This window comes from Littorina saxatilis, linkage group LG5 (assembly GCF_037325665.1).
Source record: "Littorina saxatilis isolate snail1 linkage group LG5, US_GU_Lsax_2.0, whole genome shotgun sequence".
In the NCBI taxonomy this organism is placed as follows: domain Eukaryota; kingdom Metazoa; phylum Mollusca; class Gastropoda; order Littorinimorpha; family Littorinidae; genus Littorina; species Littorina saxatilis.
The window spans coordinates 24,301,719-24,326,056 of NC_090249.1; the positions used below are offsets into that span (position 1 = coordinate 24,301,719).

General features: G+C 43.1%; 2 protein-coding genes across 3 annotated transcripts; one reads left to right on the forward strand and one right to left on the reverse strand.

Moving 5' to 3' along the window:
- Positions 1 to 521: 521 nt before the first annotated feature.
- LOC138966629 (selenoprotein Pa-like) lies at positions 522 to 8,210 on the forward strand. Its single transcript, XM_070338917.1, has 4 exons — positions 522 to 589; positions 3,453 to 3,699; positions 3,836 to 4,039; positions 5,505 to 8,210. The coding sequence occupies exons 2-4, from the start codon at positions 3,464 to 3,466 to the stop codon at positions 6,025 to 6,027; spliced, it is 963 nt and encodes a 320-aa protein (XP_070195018.1). The 5' UTR covers positions 522 to 589; positions 3,453 to 3,463; the 3' UTR covers positions 6,028 to 8,210.
- Positions 8,211 to 12,121: 3,911 nt separating this feature from the next.
- Positions 12,122 to 18,080, reverse strand: LOC138966630 (glutathione peroxidase 7-like). 2 transcript variants are annotated; one of them, XM_070338918.1, is made up of 5 exons: positions 17,966 to 18,080; positions 16,528 to 16,677; positions 15,218 to 15,332; positions 12,596 to 12,827; positions 12,122 to 12,304 (listed from the first exon to the last, which is right to left on the reverse strand). In XM_070338918.1, the coding sequence occupies exons 1-4, from the start codon at positions 18,011 to 18,013 to the stop codon at positions 12,631 to 12,633; spliced, it is 510 nt and encodes a 169-aa protein (XP_070195019.1). In that variant the 5' UTR covers positions 18,014 to 18,080; the 3' UTR covers positions 12,122 to 12,304; positions 12,596 to 12,630. The 2 variants fall into 2 exon arrangements, with proteins under 2 accessions (XP_070195019.1, XP_070195021.1); XM_070338920.1 differs by lacking the exon at positions 12,122 to 12,304 and having other exon boundaries at positions 12,405 to 12,827.
- Between the last annotated feature and the right edge of the window lie 6,258 nt (positions 18,081 to 24,338).

A 24,338-nucleotide genomic window follows, 5' to 3' on the forward strand; every position in this document is an offset into this window, starting at 1 on the left:
TGAGATTGCAGGTCTGCATAACTGTAACTGTTATTCATTTTGGCCAATACGCAGTGGCTTAGCCACATTCTGTCCATCGGTATATTGCCTTTAGTCTTTGCTTTTGTTTTGTTCTTCCTTTTTCTTCTTTTCTTTATACTGTATATTGTATTATTTGTCTTGCCTGTGTTGTTTCTTGTTTTTATCTGCAAGCACACGAGCGCTGTATTTGTATATCCTTGCAGCCGACACAACCCGTCTACCTCAAACAGGTAAAATAAACAGGTAAACAAATATATAAAATAACTTTTTAGGACGCTAAGATTATTTGTGTTTCAATTATTTTATTTTGGAACTTTAGCAGACTACAGTATCTATTAAATTTTTGTTATCAAACAAACTGAAAACCTACCCAAACAAACACACAAATAAACCCAAAAAATAGCAATGTTTCAAGCGCCTGTCAGTTGTAGGGGCATTTTAACGCCGCCTCTCTATACCACAACCCCCCCCACCCCCCCCACCCCCCCCCCCCCCTAAGAATCAAGAAAGGATACCGTTTTGACTTATTGCAACACTGTTCACAGTGATTCAGAACCTGTGCACAAAGGTAAGGCAGAGAAGAGAGACTGTGAGAAAGTGTGAAAGAAGAGAGAGTTTAGACACTCAACATGATTGTATTCCTCGAACCATTGTGAACCTGGGGGTATTGTTGCAGGCTCCGAAGAAAGTAAGGATAAAACTACGAAGAGAGATAGTGAGAGAGAGAGTGAGAGAGAGAGAGAGAAGGAAGGTCAAGGCAACAACAGAAGGAGGGAGAGAGAGAGAGACTGAGAGACAGAGAGAGAGAGAGAGAGAGAGAGAGATCTGTTTCATTGAAAAAAGGAACTGTGTATATGGCGGTTTTGCTTTGTATTTTAATTCCCTGATCATGTAAACAAACCCAAAGAAAGAAAAACAGAAAACAAAGCTTAATGTCAAATGGATAACATAGAGGCAGACAGACAGTCAGACAAAGACAAACAGAGAGATAGAGAAAAACTGAAAAACAGAGAGATAGAGACTCGGATTTTTTGCTATCTTGTCAACACAGTGACATTCAAACACTTTTTTCAAGGGCAAACACTTTTTGCCACACAAAAGATCCACGTAGAGGAGGTGACAACGAGTAAAAACGGTAAGAGGAATACGGGGAGGGGATATAGCTCAGTTGGTAGCGCGCTGGATTTGTATTCAGTTGGCCGCTGTCAGCGTGAGTTCGATCCCAGGTTCGGCGGAAATTTATTTCAGAGTCAACTTTGTGTGCAGACTCTCTTCGGTGTCCGAACCCTCCCCCCGTGTACACTACATTGGGTGTGCACGTTAAAGATCCCACGATTGACAAAAGGGTCTTTCCTGGCAAAATTGCTTAGGCACAGTTAATAATTGTCTACCTATACCCGTGTGACTTGGAATAATAGGCCGTGAAAGGTAAATATGCGCCGAAATGGCTGCAATCTACTGGCCGTATAAAATTTCATCTCACACGGCATCACTGCAGAGCGCCTAGAACTGTACCCACGGAATATGCGCGATATAAGCGTCATTGATTGAGATTGATTGAATACCTGGAGCAGAGTGAAACTGGCAACACTGACGTATATTATGATTTATCCTACATACGTGAGAGAGACACCCGTGAGATAATAATCGTTCAAATCACACGTGTGTATATCATGTAAATGAGGTCATGTCAAGCATGTCTGGCAGGGACCTGTTTTTCCACTGCTTATAAACAATAACAATAACAATAACAGCACTTTATTGTCCATTAAAATATTACATAAAAATGGAAATTTTTCTTCGGCACACCCTGTCTGCCTGTAAACGATTATAACAACAATTGTATAGGACGACACACATAAAACATAAAACATAAAAGGGATACAATCAAATATGATATTGCACTATGTAAATTTACCCTCTCATATCACAGGAGTTGGGTTTCACAGCCTTATGGTGCCAAAGTCACCGAGACAAACGTCATTATAGAAATACCTAATTACCCTCCATGAATCTTTAGAACTAACATGTTACGCCACACTTTCAGAGTGACGTTTCTTTGCTTTGACATAATAGATTGCACGAGGCTTTAGAAGAGATCGAGGTTCCAAAACAAGCGTCTTCAATTTCGCTGCAGTCGACTGCAGGACATTTTCAGTAAAATACACGTTAGTACAGTATGTAGGATAAACAGAATACTACATGGCTTGCTGTGTCGTACCAGCTTTACACTCGTTGCTTTTTCAAATAGTGAACAGCTCGCTTTCGCTCGCAGTTCAATATTTAATAAAGCAACTCGTGTTAATCTGGTACGACACAGCAAGCCATGTAGTATTCTCTATTTTTGTATGTATATAAAATACCCTACCTTGGCGGCATATCACGTGTTTTTCTTCATGCAATATGCTTTTTCTTTTTTTTTACAGCACGGGCCTCTCAATATCACACAATAATACCAACGACACAAAAGTACATAGAAAGGCGTTAAGCCCTATTCTTTTTACATTTAGTCAAGTTTTTTGTTTTTTCCTGATAAAGCAAACCCGGCTTGAACTAACAGACAAAATAACTTTTTAAAAAGCCTAACCACTTTGAACTAATTTTATGGCCTCGGGTATAAATTCCAGCCTTAAGGACTACATTCTTCCTTCATACACTCCTGCAAGTTAGCACTGACACCGTCATTAATCAGCACAGGCTGTTCGTCACAAGTTAGAATCCACGCCGAAACGAACACGGGCCAACTTTATGTGACGGTATCCATGTATGTCGCACCCCCGTGTCACCGCCGTGGCACGTAAAAGACCTCTGTCATTTTGCCTAAAGCCGGAGCAGGTGGCTGATCACACCTAGACAAGCGCACATCTGGGTAGCGCAACTCTTGTTGCTGCTAGCTTTTTGGGCCACAGGAAGAAAGCGACCTAAACAGTATCAGTACCAGCAAAGCAGGGCCGGACCCAGGGGGGGGTTCCAGGGGTTCCGGAACCCCACCCCTGGAAAAAGCATGTACCTTGCTTTAAGTGTTTTTTTGTTTTTTTTCTTAAATACATTTTGTGTGTCTCTAACAAATTTTATTCAATGTGAAATCCGATGAGAAAAAGGTACCCCCCCCCCCCCCCCCCCCCCTCCACCAACTCACACTGACAGGCCTTAACCCTCAAAACAAGGCCCAGAATGCACCAGATTGCACAGATTTTAACCGTTTTTCAAAAAATTTCCGGGGGAGCATGCCCCTGGACCCCCCAGCAGGCGCGCGCTTGTGGCTTCGCCACTTCGCTGATTTGCCCCCCCAAAAAAGGAGGAACCCCCCCCTTACAACTCATTTGGTCCGGCCCTGCAAAGGGATAATAAAGCAGGAAATGAAATGAAATTTGCTGACTATAGGCTGACAAAACAACTAATTTAATCTTCTTTTTTCTCATTTTTTTTAGATTCACTAAAAATGGGGACCCCCAGCGGTCCTACGAGTTTACTACCACCATGGCGGACTGTGGTAGTCACGCTCATCGTGCTGCTGTTAGCGGTGACGTCATTAGGGGCGGACAGATTGGCTAGGTGTGCCTCGCCACCACGCGTCTCTGTCAACGGCGTGGAGCCAATGACGCTGGCTCATGGTCACGTGACCCTGGTAGCCTTGCTAACCAACACCTGTCCATTCTGCATCCAGCAATCCCGCAGGTAAGTCTTAGTCGTCGTCGCATCATCATCAGTCATCATCATCATCATCATCGTCATTTTAATCGATCATTATCGAGCATCAATACTAACCATGGTGACGTAGTGTTCTCACTATGACGTGATTTGACTCTTTCAGGCTGGAGACGATGTACCAGGAGCTGCGTGGCAGCGGGAATGACGTCAAGATGATGATCATTGACGGCGGACCGCCGACGCCTGAAGGCCAGCAGGGAGTGTTCGAGTCCATCGTCTCCTTCGACGTGTACCACGACGACAGCCAGCATCAGTTGTGGCGACAGGTGTTCAAGGGAAATAAGGACGACATCCTCATCTTCAACAGGTTAGTCAGTGCGGCGTCGTAAGCAGTGACAATAGTTGACCGGCCCCCGTAGCGCAGTGGTTAGCGCATCGGGCTGCGGGCCGGGAGGTCGTGGGTTCGAATCCCATCAGGGTCATGTGGGTTTTTCGGGCTACGGTCGGCTCCTACCCAGAGTGGAAATGCTATGGTTCATATGGGAAGGCTGGGATCACACAGCCGAGTGTCATTCACTTAACGAATGCGACTTTGAGGGTGCTCAGATTCTGATTACCTGACCAACACCGCAGGTGCGGCAGCTCTATGGCCTGGTTGACGCCAGGATATATTATGTAAGTGTAGAGTGCTGCCCTGTCACGTAGTCTCAAACCAAAATTGGAAATCCGGAACAGCATCATCATTATAATCATCCTCATCTCATTAATCATCTAAAAATTATAAATTGTCCTTGCTCTTGTGGCCCTTCATGCCAGGAGCTCGCATGGTGACCTTGGTCTCGGTGTTTCTGTTCCATCCTTCCCTGAATAGTAGTTCTGCTGTCAGTCTTCAACGTGTGACGTTCTGTGGGATCGACGGAGGGACGTAGTGGCGGTCTGCTCTCTGGAGGGGACGCTCACTCAGTCTGGATCCGCGACTTAGCAGTCAATGTTGTTAGTAGGGGGCATAGTAGGTAGTGGGCTGCGTCCGTTGGCTCGGGACAGACCCACTACTGAACACTGTCTAAGTGACTCAGCAGAAATGCAGTGTAGCCTACCGCAGCAACCCGACATCCCTCCCTGGAGCGTCTGTAAAATCGACAAGTCTGGAAGAAAAAGAGAAGAAAGAAAAAAAGAAAGTTGTCTGTGTTGCCTGTTTTTTTTGCGGGTGGGGTAGGGTAGGGTCTGGCGGGGGGATGGAGGGTGGATGTGCGGATGCATATCTGTGTATCTGTTTCTCTGTTGTTGTTGTTGGTAGTGGTGATGGTGTTGTTGTTGTTGTTACTGCCCTCGCCTCGCTGTCACTGCCCTCGCCAGGACGTCTCTTGTTACCTACCCCTCAGTTTTATCCCTGTTCGGATGTCTCCGTTCGCGTACGTGTGAGACCCGCGTACTCTCCCAAGAGACGTCGCATTTGTTACTGAGATGGCACATGTCTTTAGGGACCAAAACGTTTAAGCTTCCAGGCTACGTCATCCACATTGTGTTGATTTGACCGATATATAAATGTATACCTGCATAATTGCGCATTTTAATCGTCACCTTTATGTTCGTCCCCTGATGCGATGTGGTGCTAAGAGAATCTTTTCCATCTTCGTGTAAATGTTAATATAGTTTTTAAAGCACATTCGTGTCTCGCGAAGTGCATTTGCCGTGTGACCGGTTGCAGCTTGCGAGTCAATCGGCGATTCTCTGGTCATAAACATATCCTACGATTGAATCGCTATCGTTTGACCGTAGCTTTAGCCAAGGCATAAGGATCTCAAAATATGTTCTTCCCTTCTTGTGTGCAGATGCGGAATGCTGACGTATCACATAAGCTTCCCCTACAGCTACCTGGGTTACAACTACGTGAACCGAGCTTTGCGCCGGTCAGAAAGCAACGACCGCATCTGCAGCGCCTGTCAGCTTGACGGCCAGGACCCGCACGACAGGATGATGGGCGACGCGCCTATCACTGGGGGAGGAATGTACCTCGGCCATGGTCGCGGCAGAGGTCACCACGGAGGTCGTCGTCAAGGTCAAATCCAAGGTCACAACCTTGCTCATTCCCAAGGTCATCACAGAGGTCGTGAAGGTGCTGAAAGTGCTCCTGGGGGCAGCAACCTGGTCACTAACAGGCGCCGCAACAGGAACCGCAGCCGCTGTCCCAAGAACGACACCCTGTGCCGAGAGCTGAGGCGAGAGATGCGGCGCTACCAACGCTTTCGAACCGCGCACGGGCTAGAGTCACGTGAACCCATCAGCGAGAGGGAGATCCTGGCGTTGTTGGCGCGTTCCCGCCCGAGCGTGTCCCTGGGAGTCCCCGCTGCCTGAAACTGCTCCCACGTCAACATCACTGTCCAGGCGGTAAGACCCACCCACCGCTGTCACTGCCCTCGCCAGGACGTCTCTTCCCGGTGTAACTGTTCCAGACCACTGTACGGGAACCATGGCGGTGTGATCGCTTACAACTGTGGCTGTCATCAGCCGGATGAGTCTGTCACTGACATGTGTCGCTGCTCACCATGCTTTCATCAGCGTGTCTGTCGTCAGCCCGTCGTGCAGCGCCGGTGTCAGGCAAAGTGCTCCTGACCTCACCGTGCTATTGATGTCATTGCAGAAACTGACGTCACCAACTGACGGTGACCTGGCGCTCAGGTTGCCAACTGACGTCAGACTGACTGACAGTTACAGGACAGCTGACAGTGACAAGGGGTACAGGGGTCTAGTGTGTCATCATGACAGTGACCTAGTGGAAGCTGACAGTGACAGGGGGTACAGGGGTCTAGTATGTCATCCTGACAGTGACCTAGTGGAAGCTGACAGTGACAAGGGGCACAGGTGTCTAGCATGTCATCATGACAGTGACCTAGTGGAAGCTGACAGTGACAGGGGGTACAGGGGTCTAGCATGTCATCATGACAGTGACCTAGTGGAAGCTGACAGTGACAAGGGGTACAGGGGTCTAGCATGTCATCCTGACAGTGACCCAGTGGAAGCTGACAGTGGGCACAGGGATCTAGTATGTCATCCTGACAGTGACCTAGTGGAAGCTGACAGTGACAAGGGGTACAGGGGTCTAGTGTGTCATCATGACAGTGACCTAGTGGAAGCTGACAGTGACAGGGGGTACAGGGGTCTAGCATGTCATCATGACAGTGACCTAGTGGAAGCTGACAGTGGGCACAGGGATCTAGTATGTCATCCTGACAGTGACCTAGTGGAAGCTGACAGTGACAGGTTGGCTTAGATACCAGACAGTGACAAGGATCCATCATTGGTTGACAGTGACCTCAGACCTTTAGATTTGGACATTAGGAGATAGATTGTAACTTTTTTCTTGTTTTGCCATAGAGAAGCCAGAACAGTATGAAATCCTTGAACACAACCTGACGGAGTTCTTGGACGGAACTGTGTTCATGTGTTTTCTGTGGCTCTGCAAGAATACTCTGGCACTATAAATTTGTTTTTGTTGCCTTTGTATATTCCTTTCTTCTTTTTTTTTCTGTTTATTTGATGCCAAACATTGTGTTTTCTGCAGTATCCAGACCAACTTGTTTTTTTTTTTTTTTTTTAAACAGTTTTTTTTTTTATTCAGTTGCATAAATACAAAGCCGTAATTGAAAGTTGTAATTAAGGGAGCACAACAAGATAAACTTATAAATGTGCTCTTAGAAACAAACGAGTAATGTGGCGGACAATATTGTAAATGCATGATATTTAAACAAATGAAAACAAGAACAACAACAATAACTATAGCAACAGTGTTACGGAAATCTCACCAACTTGTTTGTGTATGTTTTGTTTGCAGCTAACAACTGATTTTCTTCAGTGATGGGTGGTGAAGCCATGGGCACAAAATAGAAGAAAATTACAATACAGAGTGTAAAAATGTTCTTCTACACAACTTACCCTTTAAAAGAAAAGAAAAAACGACATTGCATGTTAGAGTAAACATTGGGGAAGTTTGGGGAAGGGAGGCCATCACATATGTTTTGCGTTTGGGTTTGAAGTATGTAAAACTTCTAGCTGTCCAATACTCAGCCTTGTAGAGATATTTGTTCAGCAATGTGTCTTCTGGAGTATATAGTAATAGAAATGTTAAGTGTTCTCTTTCTCTTTCCATATATAGCTCTGTTACTTTTCTATTATGAACTAAAGACCAAAATAATACTGAAAAAACACACCTCTTATTCGCTTTGACGTATGCAGCCCTATATTTTATTTGCATTTGTTATCTTTATATCTTGTTGTTCTGACTGTCTGTAACAGTTTGCTTGTGTGGACAAAAAGAATGTTAAATGTATTTTGAAGTCAAAATGTTGGTGTCACTTTTTTATCTACCAAGTTTTGCAGGGATTTGTACATGTAAATCAATAGGAATAATTGTCTGCTGTTGTTTTTTGTGTTTTTTCCCTAAAACTATCAATAAATTTCCACTTTTGACAGATTTAAACTTATGAGACCATGTAGTGTATATATGCAATTTTGAGACAATAAAGTGAAACTGATCAGAATGCATGTCTGTTTTTATCTTTAAAATTTGATCAAGTATGAAATGTAACTAACCCCTTGTGTCACTTACTGATTCATTGAACCAGTCAGCTTTTTGGAATAATTTCCAATTTTGTCACACACAATGTGAATCATACCAACCATTTTTTTTAAAGATTTTTTTTTCTTTCTGAACATCCACCACTGAATCTTTACAAAAACATCCATTATAACATATCAGAATTGATATCAAACAGGTTTTTTCCCTGTGCTATCAATATTCATAAATGTATAATTGTGCAAGACATGGTGTTCATAAAATATCATGTGGGTAAAACATTTCTTTCTATCTTTATTTGGTGTTTAACGTCGTTTTCAACCATTCAAGGTTATATCGCGACGGGGGAAAAGGGGGAGATGGGATAGGGGAAAGGGGGGAGATGGGATAGAGCCACTTGTTAATTGTTTCTTGTTCACAAAAGCACCAATCAAAAAATTGCTCCAGGGGCTTGCAACGTAGTACAATATATATAACCTTACTGGGAGAATGCAAGCTTCCAGTACAAAGGACATAACACTTCTTACATACTGCTTGACCAAAATCCTTACAAACATTGACCATACTCTATACAAGAAACACTCAACAAGGGTAAAAGGAGAAACAGAACCGCTAGTCGCCTCTTACGACATGCTGGGTAGCATCGGGTAAATTCTTTCTCGTCCCAACCAATAGGGGACTCCCCCTAACCCGCGGGGGGTGGGTAAAACATTCATATGTTTTCCTAAGTATGGGATACAGTGGAATCCCCTCCCCCCGCGGGTTAGGGGGAGTCCCATATTGGTTGGGACGAGAAAAAATTTACACGATGCTCCCCAGCATGTCGTAAGAGGCGACTAACGGATTCTGTTTCTCCTTTTACCCTTGTTAAGTGTTTCTTATATAGAATATAGTCAATTTTTGTAAAGATTTTAGTCAAGCAGTATGTAAGAAATGTTAAGTCCTTTGTACTGGAAACTTGCATTCTCCCAGTAAGGTAATATATTGTACTACGTTGCAAGCCCCTGGAGCAAATTTTTGATTAGTGCTTTTGTGAACAAGAAACAATTGAACAAGTGGCTCTATCCAATCTCCCCCCTTCCCCCGTCCCGATATAACCTTCGTGGTTGAAAACGACGTTAAACACCAAATAAATAAATAAAGTGGAATCCCCTTTTAGTTTTAGGACCTTGTTAGGCCTTACAAGGGGGAGGGGGGTCCACTGTAGAAGGAAAACAGGCAAACAGACATGTTTCTTTTGTAATCATACAAGCATTACAAAACATCCAAGCGTAATAAGAATTAAGCGGTTGAAACATTGCACACATTGAAACAAAAGAAAATTCTGCATTTCAGAATGAAACAATTCATGACATGATTGGTTTAAAAAATAAAATACAATGTTTTTGGCGTTCTTAAAGTTCACTTTTAACATTTCCTGCACGAAGAAACAAAGAATACTTTCTTCCAGACTTATGCATAATTCAATGGTGAAACAGATTAGTACCAGTATTATACATGTACTGAGCATTGACCTCTATCACCAAAATAAACAAGTTATTATTCAGGTGTCAGAAAACAATGCTCATTATCTTCTCTGCTCAAAGTCCACTATTAAGGTACTTCTTCTTGTCGTTCGCTGTTAGATCGTCAGTCCGGACTGCAGGGCAAAACGTGCTGTCCTCTCCAAGTCCTCTCTGGGGCCGTATAGCTTCTTTTGTAGCGCTGTCTCCTCTGGCCAGATGATGTCCCTCAGAGCACTGTGGTATGGACAAGCCTGCAGGATGTGCTCTGCTGTCTGATTCTTGCCACACGGACATAAGGGGGAGGGAACTAGCTTAACTATTAAGGTACAATGTATAGTCCTTCCGGCTTACATGACTGTGTTGACTGCCTCAGATCAGTCCTGGTTTTCAGAATGTTAGGGTCAAGTTATACCTGCGCAGAGTCAGCAGCACAGACGACGCACTGCAGATTATTGATGCAGCGATAGGGATTTATGATGAGTACTTGGCCCGTTTTCTTTTTATGCATCGTGTAGCGGGCTGTAATAATCTGCAGTGCATCGTCTGTGCTGCTGACTCTGCGCAGGTATAACTTGGCCCAAATAGGACCATATTCTTTCACTTGGACTTTTATCAAAACTTAATAGCGTGGTTGCATTCTGTGCAAAGTTGGAATTTTAAGCTGAATTAATTTGGTTGATTGACGTATGGGTCACTTACTAAATTGATTGCCCAACGAATGGTTGTGTGATGCGCCCGCAGCGTGCTGGCGTACATACATGTGCTTGTCACATCTCGCTTTCAGCCTTCACCGCCGACTAGCCAAGCTGCTTGCAGCACCGGCGAAAAAGAGAGCAGCCTTGCGTAAGTCTCTCCCTGCCAGTAAGCCTCTCCACAACAAGTCCTATGCAAGCTTTAAAGCAACCCTCCATGAGGTGTTGGGTGGTAACTGGGGGCCTTAAGTCCCCAGGCAGAATTGCAAGGGCGCGGAGGATGTTTGGCCCCGAACATGCGGCATGCAGGCCCACCGGTGCGTGGACACGCCCTGGCGCCCATGAACCAAACCCCCAGGTATGGGTTACCTACAAAGACTCTACGTCCCAACGGCTGACCAGGCGGACGAGGAGAGTGTACTCCCAACGGCTGTTAAGGCGGAAGAGGACCCTTAGTCGCACATCCCAACGGTAAAACAGGCGGACGAGGAGCTCCCAATGGCTGTTTTAGCGGATGAAGATGCCCCATGTTTTTCTGCTTTCACAAGCGCCGGGTTGGAAAGACTCGTCAGCCCTGACAGGCAGCTTTCCTAGGAGAAGGACACTCGGAAGTCAAACCCGGCCAGATGAGGGCCAGTATCCGTGTGAGGAAACTTGTCTAGGACAAGAAAAAGTCCAAAATCACACCCACGAAGATATGTGGTGGTAAACATGATTGTTTAAAATGTGACAGTTAGAATAATACTGGTGTTACTGGGGTTATGGTAGTGCACAAAAGGAAACTAAAAGCAGAACTAAGAATGAAACATGGGATTCCCCCAAACAAATTCTTAATAAACATACTTATACAGTGCCATTACAACAAAGGACTTGCTTCCGTTTTAAATGCTTTAAAAAGGTCGAAAGGAACTGATGTAAGCACCACCGCAAACAGAGATATAAAAAGATGTATGAAAGTGAGCACTTTACACAAGATTATTACATGCTGGTGTTATATACATCATCTATGCATGGCATGCCATCAACCCCCCATTCACAGTCTGAAATACTGAACACAAAATACATATGTGCAAATGAATAACTAGCACATGCACAGCAAACAAATTCAGTCAAACATCACATCCAAAATAACCACAAAATGATTGTTTTCACTGCCCAAAATCATTGTGATCAAGTAGCACCTGTGGTTGAAAGAAATTTAGTTCTTCAAGCTGCTATCTTTCTCAGAGACGTTCAGTTCTAGACACATTATTGAAACGGTCACACTCACAAAAACTGAAACCTTAGAGAGAATTATTTCCCTTGTCCTTACAAAAAAGCTTTGACTTGCTTTCACATTTGCAAATGTTTTAAGCAACAGCATTGTTCCCAGCCTAGCTTTGAGGATCAAAGTGTCAGTTGGACCTGGATTAAAACTATGTATAAATCCAAATGTCCTGGTGTTGTCCGCTTGGTGGAAAAATTGATGGTAAGAAGGTCTCCTAGTCCTACATGTCAAACCTACCCGAGGGTTGACCGGCCAGGGGTCAGACCAATGTGTCAGTTCAAATAGCAATGCAGCAAGATTTAAAAACCTCAGTAAACATAAGAACACTGCATTCCTTATGTTCCTTATAAAAAGAAGGCCAGCGAACGACAAGAAGAAGATAAAAAGAAGGATCATATGTACATACAGTGTAACAATACTGATGCTAAATCCTGCAGTGTGTATGTGTGTGCGTGTGTGTGCATATAAGTGTATGTTTGTGTGTGTGTGTGTAGGTGTTTATCCATGGATATGTTCATGTGTGCTTATTCAGCCTGACATGGTGAGACATAATAAAAGCATCCACTCTCCTCCACTCTCAGAGCGCATGCAGTTGCTTAGGCCTAAAAAAAAAATAGGTATGGTTACGGTAACCCGACCTACCCTATTTTTAAGGGCCGACCCTATAACTTTATTACATTTGTCAACAAAAAAACAACAAAAAACGAGTGCAGAAAACGCAATGAAAGCGAAAGCGCTCGAGTCGCACACTTATTTCCCTGTCAAGTAGGTTTAATTTGTACACATTAGAAAAAAAAGTTTAAAAAAAAAAAGTGATTGCCTACCTTCCTACCCTATTTTTTTGGCTATGTTACCTTAACCACACCTATTTTTTTTTTTTTTTTGCCTTATGTTCACACACAAAATAAATGAAATGAGATCTCATAATTCTCCGTCAGCTCGAGATTTCTTGCCGTCAGTAGAATTGCTGTCTGCTGTATTGGCTTTCTTAATGGTTTGCAAGATAATGTTGAAGAGTTTGTCTGGATCCATCCACGGTCCCCAGCCTTTAACCAACTTGCCTTCGTGATTCACGAGGTATTTCCAGAAGTTCCAGTCTGGCTCTACACCGCTCTTGTCTGTGAACAGAAACAAAGACAGGTAGGAAGCCAGGAGGGAGGATAGAGAACTTGACAGAGAGAGAGACAAATCCAAAAACAAAGAGACTGCCAACGTTCCAAAATTCAGAATCAAAAAACAAGAAAGGTAGGTTGTTGGAACGTTTGTTATTGACAAAACAATACATTCACATAAATTGGCATAATTTGTGAATGTATTGTTTTGTCAATAACAAACGTTCCAACAATCTACCTTTCTTGTTTTTTGATAGAGAGAGAGACAATTAAACAGGTATGCGTGCACACACAAACAAATGCACACTCATGCACACTTGGTGTTAGCAGCTGCAAAACAGTAGACAAGCAAGCACAGTCGGACTTGTCTATAACGACCACCCAAGGGACCAATTACCTAAATTATTGTCCTTACAGACAGGTGGTCATTATGGAAATGTGAATAATATAGGAAAGAACTTTGTCGGGGTTTCTATGGATGGTTTTAATGGGCAGGTGGCCGTTATGAGAGCAGGTTTGACTGTAATAAGCAATTCTGAATTAATTTCTAGAGAAACATTACATAATAACAATAATAATAACACTTTATTGTCCATTAAAATGTTACATAAAAATGGAAAATTTTCTTCCGCACACCCTACATAACTATACTGTTCAAAAAAAGAATCGCATAGCTTGTAATATTTGGTTAATTTAGTTATATGGCTACAAGGATATCCACCAAACTGCAGAAAATGTTTATCTGGTCGTCGACCTTTCGTCCATTGCCACAAGTGAGCTCTGCACGTGACGCATGCGTTATCAGTGGCTACAATGTCAAAATTGCTCATTTGGCATGACCACTCGTCATGCTTCAGTGTAATCTCGTGAAACTCGGGGAATATTGAGCTCTCACCATGTCTTCCAAAACCCATAAAAGCGGATTGTTCGCCACAAAGAAATCAGACGACAATTCAGCGACGAAAGATGGCCCGATTGAGCAGAGAAGACCGCCAAATTGCATTGGGTCGTTTACAAGCAGGCCATAGTCAAAGTGCAATCGCCAGGCACTTCCACGTGTCCCAGAGCACCATCAGTAGACTGTGGGTCAGGTTTCAAGCCACTGGCTCCGTTGCTGACTTGCCACGAGCGGGAAGACCAAGGGCGACAACTGCTGCTCACGACCGCTTCATACGGCTCCGCCACCTCCGGAATCGTTTCCTGTCGGCCTCATCTTCTGTCCAGGCTCTCCCCGGGCCACACCGATTATCGGACCAGACCGTGCGGAACCGCCTGCATGAAGCTGGTTTGAGAGCTCGCAGACCTCACAGAGGAGCTGTCCTCACCCGCCGCCATCGCCAGAACCGAGTGCAGTGGGGCAACCAGCACCTTCGCTGGACCGTCCGGAATCACTGGAGACACGTGTGGTTCAGCGACGAGTCCTACTTCCTGCTCCAGCGACATGATGGTCGGAGGAGGGTCTACCGGAGAGTAAACGAACGTTACGCGCCCAACTGTGTGGATGAGGCACCCGTTCATGGTGGTGGAGGCGTCATGGTGTGGGGGGCGATCAATACCGCTGGAAGGAGCACCCTGGTGCACGTCCAAGGGCGCATAACTGCCCAGCGATACGTGGAGGAAATTCTGCGCCCACACGCCCTTCCTCTTCTGGCTGACCAGGATGCCATATTCCAGCAGGACAACGCTCGCCCGCACACAGCACGACTCACCACCCAGTTCCTCACCGACCACCATGTCCAGGTGCTTCCCTGGCCATCCATGTCGCCAGACATGAACCCGATAGAACACCTCTGGGATGAATTGGACAGACGTGTGCGCAGGCGAGAAGAAGCGCCGGCAAATCACCGCGATCTATTGCAGGCACTTCAGGAGGAGTGGGACACCATCCCACAGCAAGATATCCGGCATCTGATCCAGTCCATGCCCAGAAGGTGCCGGGCAGTTGTTGCTGCTCAAGGCAGTCACACCCCCTACTGACTTGACAGCCTCGGCACCCAATCGTATTGATTGACTGATTGATTTGAAGATGCAAATGAACTGTGTGTGCATTCAACTGTGTCCATACCAAATTTCAAACAAATAATCTAAATATTGGATTTTCTGTTAATTTTTTCGAAAAATAAAACAAATTTGGCAAGTAGCAACTATGCGTTTCTTTTTTTGAACAGTATATATAACTTTCAGAAACTCACAACATATACAGGCAAATAAGGAACACACACACACACACACAAACGCACAGAGAGCTGCTAAATGTTTTCCTGGCATAATTCCTGCCTTGAATCCTTCCTTGAAATATATATATCTCATCATCCGGACTGTGTATGATCCCGTTAACGCTTGGAAATAAACAAACAATCCTGTAAGTGCAAGATTTTCTACAAACATTTTCTCACCATTGAGGTATCTCCAGGCATCCAGGGCGTTCGGTCCTTTGACATTCACTTTGGCAAACATGGGAAAGATGACATCATACTTCTCATTGGCAAAATTGAAGATTTCTGCATTGGACTGGAAGAGAAAATCAGGTTATGAGAATTTCTAGTTTCCTTGGTATATGTATACATGTATGTTTACATGATACGGCTCTGTCTAAAACACTTAGGTACCGTATTTTCCGGGTTACAAGGCGCTACAGCGCACCCCCTTCTTTTAAAAAAAATTGTAATCCAGTCACCCATTGGGCGCAGGGGGCCGAAAGGGCGCACCAAAATTGAAAAAGTATACCAACAAACGGTCCAAGAATGAAAATAAGCCGCACATCAAAGGAAGAATACAGAGTGGAAATATGTGTGCTCTGTGTGTGTGCAGCGAGATCAAAGGCAGGTCCATTGTGATAGCTCGGTTGCCTTGTTTATAGACACTGACCTTCTTCCCAGGGGTCAATGACCCAGTTTTAGCTATGAGAGGTGGTTCCCCTGTCATATCTGAGAGAGGAAACACTTCCTGCACCGGGGTCAGTGTTTAACCTATGGGGTGGTCTCTTTAATGTCTTGAGAGGAAACTTGGCCAGGGTAGTACCTAGTTGCTGAAACATGCATTACAAGTTGTTTGACTGGTACTCAGGCGGTCTCTTTGATGTATTTCATACACCGATTAGGCCAGGGGTCAAACTACAGGAAAAAAGTCGAGCCTCCGGAAAATACGGTACTCACTTACACACCCACCAACATTTTTTATTTGTTCACTTTGGGGTCTACCTTAGACAACAAATTCTTAGTGTAAACATGACATCCTATATCACCCTCCCTATTTTGCTCCACCATGAATTCAAGACTCAATCTGCACTCCAGTAAAATTACGTTTTATGACCAATAATCAGGCCAGTGTATGTTTATAACTTAATGACTGAAGTTTTACCAGACGCATTTGTTCACTTCCAACAAGTCCCGCTGTAAAAAACAACAACACAAAAACAACAAACTAAATACAGAATAACATTAACAAGCTTGAATTCACTTATTTTCCACATGAGAATCATGGTCTCTCGATTAGTTCTCATGGAGTATTGACTATTCGAGGGTGGAGGCGTGTACATCAGCGTATCCGGCAACAAAAAAGGGGCCATTTGTGCAAAGAAACTTAGAAAGGATTGTAGACATAGATCAAGCTTCAATTGTGTAACTGACTCTCATATGCCTATATTTTGCCCTCCACGCAATAATTGTGACATCAAATTGATCAATCCAGGGAGGTGAATACATACCCCTGGTTCCTGCTTGCCAAACTGGTTGCAGGGAAAGGCAAGGACATTAAATTTCTTTGTGTCTTCAAGTAGTTCTTGCAGCCTCACCAATGATTTGTAGTGATTGTCTGTATAACCACAGTGGCTTGCAACGTTCACAACCAATGATACCTGTGGGGAAAATGTGTACATTTGCAAACTTTAATGTTTAAGGCTGGTGTTATACTTCATTTCATACTCTGAATATTCACTAACATTTTACAAGTTAGACAAATAACGCTTGAAGTTTCAGCTGTATTATACCTAACCCCTTCTTGTGTACAAAATTATCCTTAGCTGACGATGACATTACACAGAAAAACAGAAATGCCACAGAAAATCAGATTTTTCCGTGGAATAACCAAAGTTTTGTCATTATCCACCACAGTATCGTTTTTTCCGAAGCAAAACATTTTTTCGTCAGTATTTTTTGCTTTCCCTTAATTTTTCTTCGGAATAATTTCATTTGTAACAGTTATTTCACGGAAAAACCAATGCTCCAACAAAGAATCATTTGTATTGTTCTCCCCCGCTCGAAAAAGCATTATCACGTTAACCATGTGGACCAATCAGAAAGCCCTTGATCTTTCACCTTGTGCAGTTATAGCGGCTGAGTCGGTGTCACGAACTGAAAACTCTGCCTGAACAATCCCTCTCAATGCGGTCAATGCGCATGCGCTAACATGGGGAGTTTAATCAGGTCGTGAACAACCTAATCCTAACCCTTACCCTTACCCTAACCCATGGTTCGTTCGGTCAAAGGGTCGCATTTTTTAAGTCCAAGATTGGCACATGCGCATTGACCGCATTGAGAGGGATTGTTCAGCAGAGTTTTCAGTTCGTGACACCGGCATACCCCATTTTGAACAATATACTTCTAGTGCATGAACTGTTTGACAAATGATGACCCTTCATGTCAGATCTATTGATCTACTTGTTGAGTAACGAATTAAAATCTTTCGGCGCTACGTCCTAGGTAATTTTGAACGAGTCCATCTCTCAGTGGAGGGGGAACACACATGCTTCATCTCACAATGAGCAAGTCAAAGATTCTGTGGAAAAATATTTCAATCTTTTTCACAGTAAAACCACAGTTACGTTTTACCACAGCATTTTTCATTTCAGTTTTTCCACTGAAAAACCTTTTTGCTTCAGAAAATACGATGCTGCAGCGAATAATGACAAAATGTGGTTATTCCACGCACAAACCCATTTTACACACGGTATTCCTGTTATTCTGCAGCAAAACCGACTATACTAATGTCATTATCCGCTAAGGATATCCGATATTCTTGTACTTGTAGAACTCTGTAAGTGTAAGATCTTTGTTATATCATATGTATTTAATTTACGTCAAAAATGTCCAAACGGAATTGAGAAGCAGGGTCAAAGAAAAACTGCGTTAAAACATGCGTGTTACCTTCCCCCTGTATTTTTCCAGAGAAACAATATTGTCTTTGATGTCCATAACAGTAAATGAATAAAAATCCACTTCATCTGTTCCTGCTGACGTGCCTAAGACTTGAAAGAAATGTGCTAATGTAAGAGAAACCGTGACTGTCGGAAGGGTTGTCATGCCAAGACAGCTGACGTAACTAATATAGGCCGAAGGAATGATTATGACGCAGTGGAAGTGACGTGCGGATTCTCGACCGGCGGGTAGGCGCAGTTAATCAGAGAAATCAGAACCACACAGACGTTACGTCGCCCCGAAAGGGATCCCCGTATCAAGTAAGTCACTTGGGTAGAACATGGTCGCCCGTGCTTAGCTTGCCGTCCCAGTAGATAATGGCCGCTAGGGACGGACGGCCATACTTGCCAAGGGCACACTATGGGTATCCCGTAAAACCCGTGTAAAATATTACATTGGCGACGAGGATGTCGAGACGAGCCTGCGCCATGTTGCGAGACCGTTTTCGACGTGGGTTGGGGGGTGGAAAACGTCTCTGGTGATGATCTGATTGACTGCCGGGGACATATGGAGTTTTCTCCGGTGTCCTCCTTTTGTGTTTCATTCTAATTTATGGTTACCTTGCATAGGAGTAAAGGATTGTTTTAGTTTCGAAATTGTTTAGGGAATTTTTAGTTTCCGTTGCCTCTGTAGACTCAATCGGGTGCACAAAGTGTAGCCGAGTGAGAACTTGACTGTAAAAATAATAAACTGGGTAACGTATCGGATTCCTGGAATGAATTAAACAAAGTCTTATGTTTTTAATTCGAAATTGTTTAGAGATTTTTGAGTTTCCGTTGCCTCTGTAGACTCAATCGGGTGCACAAAGTGTAGCCGAGTGAGAACTTGACGGTAAAAACAATAAACTGGGAAACGTTTCGGGTTCCTGGAATGAAATAAACAAATTCTTATGTTTTTAATATTAGACAAGTAGGTTTTTGATTAATTTCCCGTTGCACAGATATCAAACGTCGCAAGTTGTGACGAACGAGACCACTTGCGGTTTACAAAATACCTACAATCCGTTGCTTTGAGCAAGTTTTTGTTATTATATTTGCAAGGTGTTTGTTGTTATAATGAAAGAGATGCATTTTGAATAGGAGGGTTGATGGAATAGTTTTTAAGTTTAAAAATTCTTCCAATTTATTTTGGCGTTCGTTGGAGATGTCGTCTGCTTAACGTTAGAACCGGAAGTGAGATCATAATTATTTATTCAAGGCCGCCATTATGTGTGTTGCTTCCGGTTCGAGTGTTGTGTTTTTCGAGTTGATCGTCGTAAGTTTACTTGTTAAAAGCATGATGGATTTATGGTTTTGATATGGGAATATTAAGTTCAGCTATCAGACTTTGCCGGTTTGAATAGGGGATATGGCGTTTAAAAGTTCAGCTATCAGACTTTGCCGGTTTGAATAGGGAATATGGCGTTTAAAAGTTCAGCTATCGGACTATGTTCGGTTTGTTATGGGAATATTAAGTTCAGCTATCAGACTATGTTCATTTATGCATCGCGTAAAATGTGTGTAGATTGCATCATAACCGTTTCGTCCGCGTACGTTTCGTCTTTTTCGTGCGGCAGCGAGCTGGATTTCGCTCAAGATATTTTGTTGTTGAGATTTTGTTTCCAGTACTGAATCTTCAGGATTCAGATCTAGATCTCGTTCGCATTCTGTTATTAACCCTGCCTGTTTGCTGTAGATTTACTTTGAAACGAGGTATGCTTAGATCTGTCTGGATCTATGTTTTGTTTTCTCTTTCGTTTGGTAGCAGTCGTTCGTTCTACAGAGGCCACGTAGCCGTCTGTGAGGCAGAACATTGACAACTCCGGCGCTTTTCAGAAATAAATGTTCATTTTGTACAATTCGATTAGGGTTTCTTTGTTTCCCGTTGCACTGTTCTATTTGCATGTGATTTTCTCGGATAAAATCCGGTGAAATTTACGCATGCGTCGTACCACATGCGGTCATCACTAGATCCTCTCGTAGATCGCTAGCGCTGATCGCAGAGACAATAATGTTCAGTTTGCTTTTGCAAGGTGCGATTTTGTTATCAAATTTATTATTCTTTGCTCTTGAAGAATCTTCGCTAGATTCTGTGCTTTCTGTTTCAGACATTTTTTGGTCCAAATCGTGAAGTCTTGTAAACTGCCGAGTACGTTCGATTTTCAATATAGCGTTTGTACTGTTGGTGTAGTCTTGGTCAACCCAGGATCATAAGCATTGCGGAACTCCAGTCTCGTAGTCTTGGTTTGGGTGACGTCGACTGTGTTTGTTTTCGTAAGCTTGTGACGTAAATTCATGAAGGAGTATCACTTCATTTCCATTTCACTCAGTTCCATATAATTATGGTTGTTCACGGGGTTACAAATGAAAAGAAAATGTAAATGAATAAATGAACAACAAAGAAAGAAAGAAATTAAAGAACATCAAACACGTTTTGGATGAACTGTAAATTAGTGGTTTAATTTGTTTGTATTTCGTGTGTGTACAACACTTTATTGATTTAGGGGGTAATGTAGTCACTGTTTGCATTGTTTCACAGTGATCGATTAATTCATTGAAAGTATAAGGCATTCATTCTGTAGACCATTATTAGTCATTGTGCATTATACGCTTTGAAATTTAAGTTGCTTACATTCACCTTAATTCATGGTCATCGATAATAATTTTTTGGCTGGTGGAGAACTGGGTAAGAAATATCCATAATAGGATATTGGAATGATAAGTTTACGAGACCGTTTAACAGCAAACAGGTACGGTACGTAACAAATATCAAAAGTGATAAGAAGTCGCGATGTTTGTCGGGAGAAACTTTCAACAGCGTTTCCGAGTATTCTTCGCGTAAGAAATGGATTGCAGTTGAACTGCAGGATACAAACGATACCGGGCGACCAGTTGTTTCTGGACCGCTGTATTTTTGTTTGTGTCGGCTGCACTGAACTCCTAAACAATACGGATTAACAGGTGTAGATGGAGCCGCTCTAAATCCTCGTTTCGCCGGGTATCGAGTAGAAAATGGCGCTTTGTCACTAAAACACACTGTCGGCAAATGGTGCATTTGAACACGGAGCATAATCAAAGGCAAGTGGAGACCAAGACGTTCAGATCACATCGAGCTTTGAGTGACACGTGATAGTGGTCATCTGTAAAACTGTCAGAACTGCGGTGGCAGGGCGAACTTATCCGTGCCCATGGTTCCGTTTTTATAGCGGGAGGATAAGGAACTTGAGACCAAGACGCTCAGTTCAACACCAAGTTCCTGGTGTTGGGAAGCTGAGACTGATAAGTTTTGTCTCAGGACATTGACAGTTGCGATCCGTAGTCACGTGAGAGTGGTCTTTGTGTTTCTAACATTGTCAGAACTGCAGTGGCAGTCCAATTCTCCATACCCATGTTCCCGTTTTCACAGCGGGTGGAGACAGAATTTGAGACCGATATGCTCAGTTAACCTGAAGCTTTAATGGTCGGGTAGCTGAGAATAGTTGTGTCTCAGAACACCGCCGCAGCAAGCAGTTACGCTCCGTGGTCCTGTTTTTCAGAACGGGTGAAAAGGGAGACAGTTGCACAAAATGCCTATCGCAGACAGCCTAAGGGTGGGGGCCTGTCTTCAAATACTGGTAGTGCTCCCCAGAGAAGCTTTTATAGGTCAACACCAAAGAAGTAGATACTCAAGCCAAGCACGTGCACATATATATGCAGTTATCTAGTGTAACGAAGCACTTCACATGCAATGGGGGATGTTTCTATTTCTGCAGGTAGCAGGAAAGCCTGAAGTTTGATATAAGAATGAAGAGGGTGTCTCGTACAGATGAAAAGAAGATACCCAAATAAAAATCATATAAGCTGATGATCTGCTGATAACAATTCAGGTCTGCAGTGATGTTTAAAAAACCCAAACAAGAGCAGTACACAAAGACAAAGCAGATGCTTGGAAAGGATTATGTTGACATGTGTTGCAAAATGGAAAGGTATTGCCACGAAAAGAGAATGGACATGGAAAGAAAGGCATTGTCCTGGAAAGATGATGGAAATGGAAAAAGAAAGGAAAAGAAAAAATGGCATTGTCCTGGAAAGATGCTGGACATGGAAAGGAAAGAAAAAAATGGCATTGCCATGGAAAGAAAGGCATTCCTGAAAAGATGTGGGACATGGAAAGAAACGAAAAAATGGCATTGCCATGGAAAGAAAGGCATTGTCCTGGAAAAAATATGGAAATGGCGAAAGAAAGGAAAAGAAAAAATGGCATTGTCCTGGAAAGATGCTGGGCATGGAAAGAAAAGAAAAAAATGGCATTGCCATGGAAAGAAAAGCATTCCTGAAAAGATGTGGGACATGAAAAGAAACGAAAAAATGGCATTGCCATGGAAAGAAAGGCATTGTCCTGGAAAAAATATGGAAATGGCGAAAGAAAGGAAAAGAAAAAATGGCTTGGAAAGATGATGGAAATGTAAAGAACGGTATTGCTGTGGAAAAGCTGTGAATTTAACGCAGAAGAAAGTAATCTTCTCTAAATCTGTGTGTGCAATGCTCCTTTGTAAAGTTGTAACAGAAAGTTAGCAGTACAGCATACTGTATCAACAGAAATTATGAGCATAATGTGCACTTTGTGGCTGATTTAGCCAACAGAGAGTTTAGGAACTCTACTACTTGTGTTACCACATTGGAATAGTGAATAATTGATAATTTCGGAAATTAGAAAACCTATTACATCACAGCCAGTATTTTAGACAATAATGTGGGGTTTACAACTTGGGATGCATATCCCGAAATAGCTGCGGTTTTCCTCCAAATATCTGTTACAGTCATAAGAATGAAGGATAACTTGCCATTACTAGAGAAGTATACCGCTCACAAATTCAGCTAGGGCAAAACAAGGTTGGAAAGGGGCAGTCGCTGTACTTACATTGCTCTAGACGAAAGGTTTCAGCACTTACATTGAGCAAAGTATACCGGCAAGACAAGCCACTAAAACTTTGCGGTAGCCGGCGTTGCAGCCTGGCATGGTAAGATCAAAGGGGTATTGGTAGGAAGAAGGAAGATGTACTCAGTGAATCCGTGCAGCTGGAAATCCGAGTCAAGCCGTATCAGTCGCGTGTTTACAGCTAGTGGAGACTGAAACCATGATTGCAGTGACTCGTCTCAAGTTTGTAGACGTCAAATAAACTGCAGGGTCGTTCTGGTCTTTCGCTACCGTTGCGCCGGTCGGGTGGTTGTACGTGAACGAACGGCCAGTGGAGACTTAAACTGAAACCATGATGGTAGTGACTCTTCTCACATTTGAAGACGTCAAATAAACTTCAGGGTCGTTATGGTCTTTCGCTACCGGTGCGTCGGTCGGGTGATTGTTCGAGAACGAACAGGGTCGTTCTGGTCTTTCGCTACCGTTGCGCCGGTCGGGTGGTTGTACCTAAACGAACGGCCAGTGGAGACTTAAACTGAAACCATGATGGTAGTGACTCTTCTCACATTTGAAGACGTCATATAAACTTCAGGGTCGTTATGGTCTTTCGCTACCGGTGCGTCGGTCGGGTGTTTGTTCGAGAACGAACGAGCGCGTCCTTTGCTTTGGTCTTGAGCTGACGAGGCTCGTCGGTCCGGCCCTTGATGAATTGAATATTCGTCATTAAATGGTCTTTTAAACAGCCCATAGAAGCACTGTTGCTCGTGGTGCATGTTGTGAAGACGTTTGTGTTTTCCAGCTGGGTTGGCAATTGGAGACCAGTGGATGGACCCAGATTTTGAAGTTCTGTTGTTGTTTAAAAAGTGTTACTGTTGTTGAATTGTTGTTCAGCCGGTAAGCTGAACTCGGTTGTGTTCTACAAATTTGTTCCACATTTGTTTACATTATCTCGTTGTTCAACGGTTTAGAAGGTAAGCTGGACTTAAATGTTTGATACCCGTAAAACAACTGTTGCTGTTTAGTTTTGGATTGTAATTGTTATAAAGTGGGTTTTATGTTCCCTAAATTCATCTAATGTATATTGGGGAATGTACTCTTTTTATTCACATTGAGATTTCTATAATTCCATAGTTACCAAACAGTCTGGCCTGGCATAGTACAGTTAGGATAAAGTTAAATGGAACACTATATATTTTGATAAATAATAGCATTAATTGCAGCACCATTATAGTGGGAGTTTATAAAGAAAAACAAGTTTAAAACGTTATTTAGTTAAGTGCCGGGAAGTAACATAATGGGTCAATGTTGTTTTAGAATGAATAAAATGAGGATTATAGTTAAGAGGAGATTTGATTTGCAATATAATCATTCGTAATTAAAGGGGTCTTTGATAAAACGGGGAGGAATGTAAGAGAAACCGTGACTATCGGAAGGGTTGTCATGCCAA

Excerpts from the sequence above, each read along its gene's own strand:
- LOC138966629 (XM_070338917.1), top strand. The coding sequence starts at position 3,464 with ATGGGGACCCCCAGCGGTCCTACGAGTTTACTACCACCATGGCGGACT. Across the intron at positions 3,700-3,835 it reads TGCATCCAGCAATCCCGCAG|GCTGGAGACGATGTACCAGG; the intron begins GTAAGTCTTAGT and ends TGACTCTTTCAG. Across the intron at positions 4,040-5,504 it reads GACATCCTCATCTTCAACAG|ATGCGGAATGCTGACGTATC; the intron begins GTTAGTCAGTGC and ends TCTTGTGTGCAG.
- LOC138966630 (XM_070338918.1), bottom strand. The coding sequence starts at position 18,013 with ATGGACATCAAAGACAATATTGTTTCTCTGGAAAAATACAGGGGGAAG. Across the intron at positions 16,678-17,965 it reads TGGAAAAATACAGGGGGAAG|GTATCATTGGTTGTGAACGT; the intron begins GTAACACGCATG and ends TTTTCCCCACAG. Across the intron at positions 15,333-16,527 it reads TTGGCAAGCAGGAACCAGGG|TCCAATGCAGAAATCTTCAA; the intron begins GTATGTATTCAC and ends TTTCTCTTCCAG.